Source organism: Eleutherodactylus coqui, chromosome 6 (genome assembly GCF_035609145.1).
Source record: "Eleutherodactylus coqui strain aEleCoq1 chromosome 6, aEleCoq1.hap1, whole genome shotgun sequence".
Classification (NCBI taxonomy): Eukaryota; Metazoa; Chordata; class Amphibia; order Anura; family Eleutherodactylidae; genus Eleutherodactylus; species Eleutherodactylus coqui.
The window spans coordinates 45,320,258-45,329,469 of NC_089842.1; the positions used below are offsets into that span (position 1 = coordinate 45,320,258).

The 9,212-nt window shown below is 43.4% G+C and overlaps 1 protein-coding gene across 1 annotated transcript; it reads left to right on the top strand.

The window, feature by feature from the left end:
- The first annotated feature begins 4,944 nt into the window (after nucleotides 1–4,944).
- LOC136633541 (olfactory receptor 10AG1-like) lies at nucleotides 4,945–5,880 on the top strand. Its single transcript, XM_066609301.1, has one exon. It carries the CDS (start codon nucleotides 4,945–4,947, stop codon nucleotides 5,878–5,880), a length of 936 nt encoding a protein of 311 aa, XP_066465398.1.
- Nucleotides 5,881–9,212: the final 3,332 nt, after the last annotated feature.

The window sequence follows — 9,212 nt, forward strand, 5'->3', positions numbered from 1 at the left end:
GCTCTGCAGCTCGGCAGCCTCACGCCTGGCCCACGTCTTTAATTTGGTGGTTCAGCGCTCTCTGAAAAGCTACCCACGCTTGTCAGACCTGCTCGGAAAGGTGCACCGGCTCAGCGCACATTTCTCCAAGTTCAACACGGACGCTGCCACCCTGCGGACCCTGCAACATCGGTTTAATCTGCCAGTGCACCGACTGCTGTGCGACGTGCCCACACGGTGGAACTCTATGCTCCACATGTTGGCCAGGCTCTATGAGCAGCGTAGAGCTATAGTGGAATACCAACTCCAACATGGGCGGCGTAGTGGGAGTCAGCCTCCTCAATTCTTTATAGAAGAGTGGGCCTGGTTGGCAGCCATCTGCCAGGTCCTTGGAAACTTTGAGGAGTCTACCCAGATGGTGAGCGGCGATGCTGCAATCATTGGCGTCACCATTCCTCTGCTATGCCTCTTGAGAAGTTCCCTGCAAAGCATAAAGGCAGATGCTTTGCGCTCGGAAACAGAGGTGGGGGAAGACAGTATGTCGCTGGATAGTGAGAGCACCCTCATGTCTATATCTCAGCGCGTTGAGGAGGAGGAGGAGGAGGGGGAGGAGCATGAGGAGGAGGGGGAAGAGACAGCTTGGCCTACTGCTGAGGGTACCCATGCTGCTTGCCTGTCATCCTTTCAGCGTGTATGGCCTGAGGAGGAGGAGGAGGATCCTGAAAGTGATCTTCCTAGTGAGGACAGCCATGTCTTGCGTACAGGTACCCTGGCACACATGGTTGACTTCATGTTAGGATACCTTTCTCGTGACCCTCGCGTTACACGCATTCTGGCCACTACGGATTACTGGGTGTACACACTGCTCGACCCACGGTATAAGGAGAACCTTTCCACTCTCATACCCGAAGAGGAAAGGGGTTCGAGAGTGATGCTATACCACAGGACCCTGGCGGACAAACTGATGGTAAAATTCCCATCCGACAGCGCTAGTGGCAGAAGGCGCAGCTCCGTGGGCCAGGTAGCAGGGGAGGCACGGAGATCAGGCAGCATGTACAGCGCAGGCAGGGGAACACTCTCCAAGGCCTTTTACAGCTTTATGGCTCCCCAGCAAGACTGTGTCACCGCTCCCCAGTCAAGGCTGAGTCGGCGGGAGCACTGTAAAAGGATGGTGAGGGAGTATGTAGCCGATCGCACGACCGTCCTCCGTGACGCCTCTGCTCCCTACAACTACAGGGTGTCGAAGCTGGACACGTGGCCTGAACTCGCGCTGTATGCCCTGGAGGTGCTTGCTTGTCCTGTGGCTAGCGTCTTGTCAGAGAGGGTGTTTAGTGTGGCTGGGGGAATCATCACGGATAAGCGTACCCGCCAGTCAACTGACAGTGCCGACAGGCTTACACTCATAAAGATGAACAAAGCCTGGATTTCCCCAGACTTCTCTTCTCCACCAGCGGACAGCAGCGGTACCTAAACAATACGTAGGCTGCACCCGCGGATGGAAGCATCGTTCTCTATCACCATAAAAAACGGGGACTTTTTAGCTTCATCAATCTGTGTATTATATTCATCCTCCTCCTTCTGCTCCTCCTCCTGAAACCTCACGTAATCACGCCGAACGGGCAATTTTTCTTAGGCCTACAAGGCTCAGTCATATTACTTTTGTAAACAATGTTTATACGTTTCAATGCTCATTAAAGCGTTGAAACTTGCACCTGAACCAATTTTTATTTTAACTGGGCTGCCTCCAGGCCTAGTTACAAATTAAGCCACAGTAACCAAAGCGATTAATGGGTTTCACCTGCCCTCTTGGTTGGGCATGGGCAATTTTTCTGAGGTACATTAGTACTGTTGGTACACCAATTTTTTTGGGCCCTCGCTTACAGTGTAATCCTAGTAATTTTTATGGGCTTCGCCTGCACTCATGGTACAGCAAGGTGTGTGGGGCTGGCCTACACTTTTGCTACATAAATGTAACTGGAGCCTTGTCTATACTGCAACTACTGAAATGTGAAAGAGACTGTTATCTCCCTAAACTGCTGCAACGGGAATGTTACTGTGGCCTGTCTTGACTGCTACTACTACTGAAATGGAACTAAGACTGTGCTCCCCCTATACTGCTGCTAGTGATATGTTACTGGGGCCTGTCCCTAATGCTACCGCTGAAATGTTACTAATTATGGGCTCTGACTATACCGTTGCTAATGCTATGTCACTGTGGTGTGGAAACGGAGGCTTCCCAAATACATGATGGTGGCAAGGCCATTTCCCACCAACGCGGTTATTGTTAAGGTACATATTACCAGTCTGACTGGGGCATGCACTGTGGGCCGAAGCTCACCTGTATTGTATGTGACGTTAGCTCAGCTGAGCAGGGCACTGCAATGGGATTTGCTTATGTACCGCCGGTGGGTTCCAGGGAGCCACCCATGCTGTGGGTCCACAGGGACTTCACATTAGTGATTTGTACCTGCCAGTGTCTATGTATTAAAAACCCCGGTCAGACTGTGGCATGCAGTGTTGGCCGAAGCCCACCTGCATTTCCTCTGACGTTACCTCAGCTGTGCTGGGCAATGCAATGGGAATTATTTATGTACCGCCGGTGGGTTCCAGGGAGCCACCCATGCTGTGGGTGCACACGGAATTGTAATTATGACCAAAGAATTCTGAGATTTGACTGAAGATCTGTTGTGAGATATTAGGATCTCGAGTCAGAGCTCCGTTAAATCGCCATTTAAATACCAGTCTGGAGGCTTCATCAAAATGAATCTCCAAAAGGACTAGGTCATGGTCAGACCATACGTACGGGTAATGCCTAGTAGTCATTAGAAGGGGTAGGAAGGACATGAACTTTAGTATTTAATCCAGTATAGAGTAAATATGACTTTCTAGTGAAAAAGGTGTATCCCCTCTTATTTCCATGGATCTCTCTCCAGCTATGAGCTAGTGCCAATAACAATTTGTTTTCCCACTATTTCCCTTGCGAGGTTGAAAATGTATCTGGATTATTATTTGACCTGTTCAAGGTTGAGGAAAAGGGAAAATTGAAGTCCCCAGCCCATAAAATATTTGTGGAAAGGTGAGGAGTTTTTTTTTAGCAATTACCTGAATAGTAGGGAGAGGACTATTCAAGGGAGCATGCATATTAATTATTGCCAGGGAGTGATCATGTAATTTGCCCAATATAATACAGAATCTACCATCCGGATCACTTTCTGTCTGTTCCACCTGGAAAGTGAATGAGTTATGCAGTAGAGTTAGAACTTCTCTGTTTTTTTGAGGATGGAAATGTGATTGAGCATAATTGTGGGAAAAGAGGATCTCCCTAATGCAAACAATTGGATTCATTATTTTATTAAGATTTCCATATTTGCAAACAAAATTATATCCTGGTGTTTTATGCCTCTGAGACTAATTAAAAAATTACCAGTATTAATGATATCTTCTGCCTTTATATAAGCTGTAGAAAATCCTATTGCATGTTGATTCTTCCAAATCTAAAATAACTAAAAGACTTTTATATATTGACACCCTAAAAGACAACTGGACGGACATATGGTTTGTAATCATCAGATTCTGAAACTGTAGCAGGGCATAATATTTTATACTATGTTCATGCGTTCTGGATTAAGTGGTTTTACCTGATTTAAATGCTTTTACTTTGGATGTAGAAGGTTTTTTCTCTTACCACTTGGTCTTCAGTGTTGCAACAATTTGTTATAAATTCTAAGCCTTGACTATGCCTATACTACTTGCCACATATGTCAGGCAGCTAAAGGACAAGCAAATGTCTAAATCCAGAGTAATTATTTTTTTCCTACATTATATATAAAGCCAATATAATCAGTAGCACTGTACAGAGAATCCCATTACTTACATCCCATCATATGCCAAATCACGATCTAATTTTCCTACCTAAGACACAAACATACAAGGTTCAATTTCATAGAATGCCAACTGACCTATGAGTATGTTTTTGGAATGTGTCACAAAACATGGGAAAAACATAAAAAGTCTATGCAGATGATGTATTTTATTAGATTTAAGCCCAGGACCCCAGTGCTGCAAAAAAAAAAAAAAAAAATAGCACTAACCATTGAGCCACTGTGCTGCCCAATAAAGACTGGTGATGGCTTGTAGGCCATTTATCATTTAAGTACTCAAAAAAGAGTTAACACATGATGAACTAAAGTTGCATAGAATCTCCACCAGTGGATTATTTCAAAGTTACAGATCCTAAAGATACTTTTACTTGCTACATATTCAGTTGTTTATTATGAAATATCAAGTTATGAGTTTGGTGTCAGAGTTTTATCATCAGTATAGATTGGCTGTTACATAATTGCTAAAATTATTGCAATTACCTCTTGTAACTTCACAACTAGGAATATCTGCTGCTCATGGATCCATATCTAGACAGGACAACAACAAATTGTAACCAATTAGCAGGCATTTCCCCCAGAAAGCTAATGGTTCACCAAATTGGTTTTGAAACCGAGAAGAATATTAAAATGATTTTTTTTTCATTTCCCCAGAACACATACATATCAGTGGCTTTGTTTTCCGGAGGATAAGTAATTACTCTTTAAAAGAGTTATCTGGTTTAGAAAAACAAAGTTTTCAAGTGAATTGGCACATTCTGAGTTAATAGAAGGGGACTGTTATCAGCTAAAGAATAAAGCAGGTGAAAGAGAGTCTCTCTTTTTTGGAGGACCTATCATATCTATGCATTACATACAGTCAGTTACAATATTCAGAACATTTGCAATGCTTAGTTTTGCCTGTAGTGGCACTGCAGAGATTTTGAGCACTTACAGTTTTTTTTCCACGTATTGGAGCTGATTTCTGGAAGAACTAGCAATGATTAGCTTATCTTTAGGTAATCTGTGGAAGAAACTGAGGTTGTCCAAAGATGATAACCCCTTCAAGGAAATATCATATTGAATGTTTTTATTATTAATAGGGATCATGAATAGGGAAAACTGTACACCAATAACAGAATTTATCCTTTTGGGATTTTCCGATGTTCCAAAGCTCCAATACATCCTATTTGTTGTATTTTTCTGCCTTTTCAAACTGTCCTTATTTGCGCACATGTTTTTGATTACTTTATACAAATCTAGCCCAAATCTTCAAACTCCCATGTACTTCTTTCTAGCCAATTTTTCATTTTTGGAAGTATGTTATATTTTAACTATATGGCCTAAAATGTTAAGAAATCTTCTCTCTGAACACAAAACCATATCTTTTTATGGCTGTGCCGTACAAATGTACCTGTTCCTTTTATTTGCTGGCTCAGAGTGCTATTTGCTAGCGTCAATGGCTTACGATCGCTATATTGCCATATGTCACCCCTTATTATATAACATCCTTATGCATAAAGTTATATGTGTGCAGTTCATATGTGGTTCATGGATTATAGGGACATTGGTCGCCATTATACAGACCGTGCTCATATTTTCACTGCCATTCTGTAGCTCTCGTGAAATTAACCATTTTTACTGTGATATTCCACCTATTATGGCACTAGCATGTGCTGACACCCAAGTTCAAGAAGTTGTTACCCTTATTATTACATTGTCTGTTATTGTAGGTTCCTTTATGTTAACTGTTATTTCTTATTCAGTAATAATTTGGACAATTCTTAAGAAACATTCAGCTTTAGGAAGGAAGAAAGCTTTTTCCACCTGCACTTCTCACCTCATAGTGGTGACTCTATTCTATGGATCTGGTGGTGTAATGTATCTGAGGCCTAAGTCATCTTATGGTACAGATATAGACAGGTTTATATCACTTGTGTATACTATAATTGCACCATTGTTAAATCCCTTTATATATAGTTTAAGAAATAATGATGTTAAATCTGCTGTCAGAAAGATTTGGTATAATATAAAACTAAAATAAACTCTTAAAAAAATTTAATTCCCCCTTTTTTTATTTTTTCGTATTAGAACTTGTTCCCCAAAAGACCATTAGGGCAGTTTTATGTTTATTTCAACACTCCATATTTCCACTATTACAAAATAGTAATATTAAAGCGCTGCGGAATAAGTTGGCGCTATACAAATAAAGATTATTATTATTATTACTGGAGTTATCATGCATTTTGTTTGAAAAATTTGCTCTCACTGTATTTATCTCTTAGAACTGTTGTCTTTTTTTGAAGTAGATTAATTATAACTTATCACAAACTTTATTATTATTTGTGTTAATAAAGGCTCTACCACTTGCCAGTGAGAAAGTGAAGTAGGAGAAAAGAAATTTTCATCAGTTGATGGAAAGGTTGAACAGAAACAAAGTTAGTGTTAAGGTCTATAAGTATAGAGATGCATATTTCTGTTTTAAGAAGCCATTTACTTTGCTGACAGAAACAGCTCTATCACTCTCAATCTATTAGTTTTGTTAGTTAAACTCTTTAAGACCATCCATCATATTGCTCATCACATTACAGGCCATCCTCACATTACAAATGGAAACCACATTGGACTTACTCCATCTAGACAGTCTACCTACAATCATCAGGACATCTTTCCAACTGTTTTTAATTCTAGCCTTACAGCTCAGTACATTTATAAATCTACTTTACTGATGTAACAAAAAAAACTGTCAATGCACATTACTAGAGATGAGCAAGCACCAAAATGCTCGGGTGCTCGTTGCTCGAGTCAAACTTTCCGCGATGCTCGAGAGTTCGTTTCGAGTAACGAACCCCATTGAAGTTAATAGGCGACTCGAGCATATGACCGATGTTCCGCTTAGGTTTTCACTTGTGAAAATCTGGAAAACCTAAGAAAGTGATGGAAACGCCACAGAAACAGATAGGGCAGGCCAGGGGCAACATGCAGGGCTGCATCTCAGGCTCCTAGGTCTCACTATTAAGCCACAATAGTAACAATGTTTACTTCGGACAAACCCTCATTAGCAAGGCACACCTTGGCTAAGCACCACACTACCTCCAACCAAGCACAATCACTGCCTGCAGGACACACCGCTGCCTCTTCTCCTGGGTTACATGCTGCCCAACCCACCGCACGACCCTGCGTCTGCAGCGCACACAAAAGTGTCCCTGCGCAGCCTTCAGCTGCCCTCATGCCACATGCTCGCTTCATAGCCACACCACCCTCATGTCTATTTATAAGTGCGTCTGCGATGAGGAGGAACCGGAGGCACACACTGCAGAGGGTTGGCAGAGCCAGGTAGTGACCCTCTTTAAAATGGGGGGGGGGGGGGCGGCGATAACCCACAATGCTGTTGAGAATCGATGAGAAATTGACGTTCGATCTTCATTCCAATCCTGTGCCACCTCCGTCAGGAGCTGCAAACATGGTCATAACGGGGACTCAGGTGCCAGCCCAGCACTTCTACACATCTCCACAATGCAGCAATGCTCTGTGTGGGAAGTATGTGAGCGGGCCCTGGGTCTGCCTCTGTCCCAGCAAACACCTTGTGTGGCCCAAAGTGCTGCAAGTGACATAGCAATGGGGACTCCATGTGTCCACACACTACTCATTCTGTTTGGGTGTCGGATACCTCATCGACAACGCAAGGGGTAAACCATCTGCGCTCTTCACCCTACCCAAGTCTGTCAGTGTTTTGGGGACAGACCGGTAAAACACCTCTATGGGAAATCTGTGTGTAGCCACAGCATGGGTGGGTCCAAGGATCTTCAAGACACCACACATAAAGAAAATCAGAGTGCCCAAACATGGCAGACTTTCGCTGCACTGAGGACATAGGCCTCTGCACAAACCCTCAGCAATCACGGGCATAGAGTGGACTCCAATGTTAGGGTAGCTGTGAACGTCTCATTAGTGCTGTATCGCTCCTCTTGTTTGTCTCAATGCAGTGCCCCGGATAGCTGTGGAAACGTGAGGGAAAATACATGTTGGCTTTGACCCACACTCCATGCCCTAGTCAGTCTGGTTTTTTTTATAGTGCCAGGCAGGTACAACACCGCTATGGGAAGTCTGTGTGAACCCACAGCATGGGTGGGTCCCAGGAACCCACAGATGGTACATGAAGAAATCCCATTGCAGTGCCCCGGATAGCTGAGGTAACGTGAGAGAAAATACATGTTGGCCTCGGCCCACAATCCATCGCCTAGTCAGTCTGGGTTTTTTTGGGGGGCCAGATAGGTAGAACACTGCGATGGGAAGACTTAGTGCACTCATAGTATAGACAGACCTCTGTAATATTCCTGTAGCAAAGGTGTAAGCTGACCCCAGTAACAGTTATGTTGCAGAAGTGTAGGGAGACGCCAGTAACATTTCTGTAGTAAGAGTATAGGCAGACCCCAGTAACATTTATGTAGCAGCAGTATAGGCAGACCCCTGTAACATTTATGTGGCAGAAGTATAGGCAGACCCCAGTAACATTTTAGTAGCAGAAGTATACGCAGACCCCCAAGTAACATTTATGTAGCAGCAGTATAGGCAGACCCCTGTAACATTTACGTGGCAGAAGTATAGGCAGACCCCAGTAACATTTTAGTAGCAGAAGTATGCGCAGACCCCCTAGTAACATTTATGTAGCAGCAGTATTGGCAGACCCCTGTAACATTTCTGTAGCAGCAGTATAGGCAGACCCCTGTAACATTTGTATAGCAGCAGTATAGGCAGTCCCCTGTAACATTTCTGTAGCAGCAGTATAGGCAGACCCCTGTAACATTTATGTAGCTGCAGTATAGGCAGACCCCTGTAACATTTCTGTAGCAGCAGTATAAGCAGACCCCTGTAACATTTATGTAGCAGAAGCATAGGCAGACCCCAGTACCATTTTTGTAGCAGAAGTATGCGCAGAACCCTGTAACATTTCTGTAGTAACAGTATAGACAGATCCCAGTAACATTTTTGTAGCAGAAGTTTAGGCAGACCCCAGTAACATCCTTGTGGCAGCAGTATAGGCAGACCCCTGTAAAATTTACGTGGCAGCAGTATAGGCAGACCCCAGTAACAATTTTGTAGCAGAAGTATACGCAGACCCCTGTAACATTTCTGTAGTAGCAGTATAGACAGATTCCAGTAACATTTCTGTAGCAGAAGTATAGGCAGACCCCTGTAACATTTACGTGACAGCAGTATAGGCAAACCCTAGTAACATCTTGTGGCAGCAGTATATTCAGACCCCTGTAACATTTAAGTGGCAGCAGTATAGGCAGACTCCTGTAACATCCTTGTGGCAGCAGTATAGGCAGACCCCTGTAAAATTTACGTGGCAGCAGTATAGACAGACCCCTG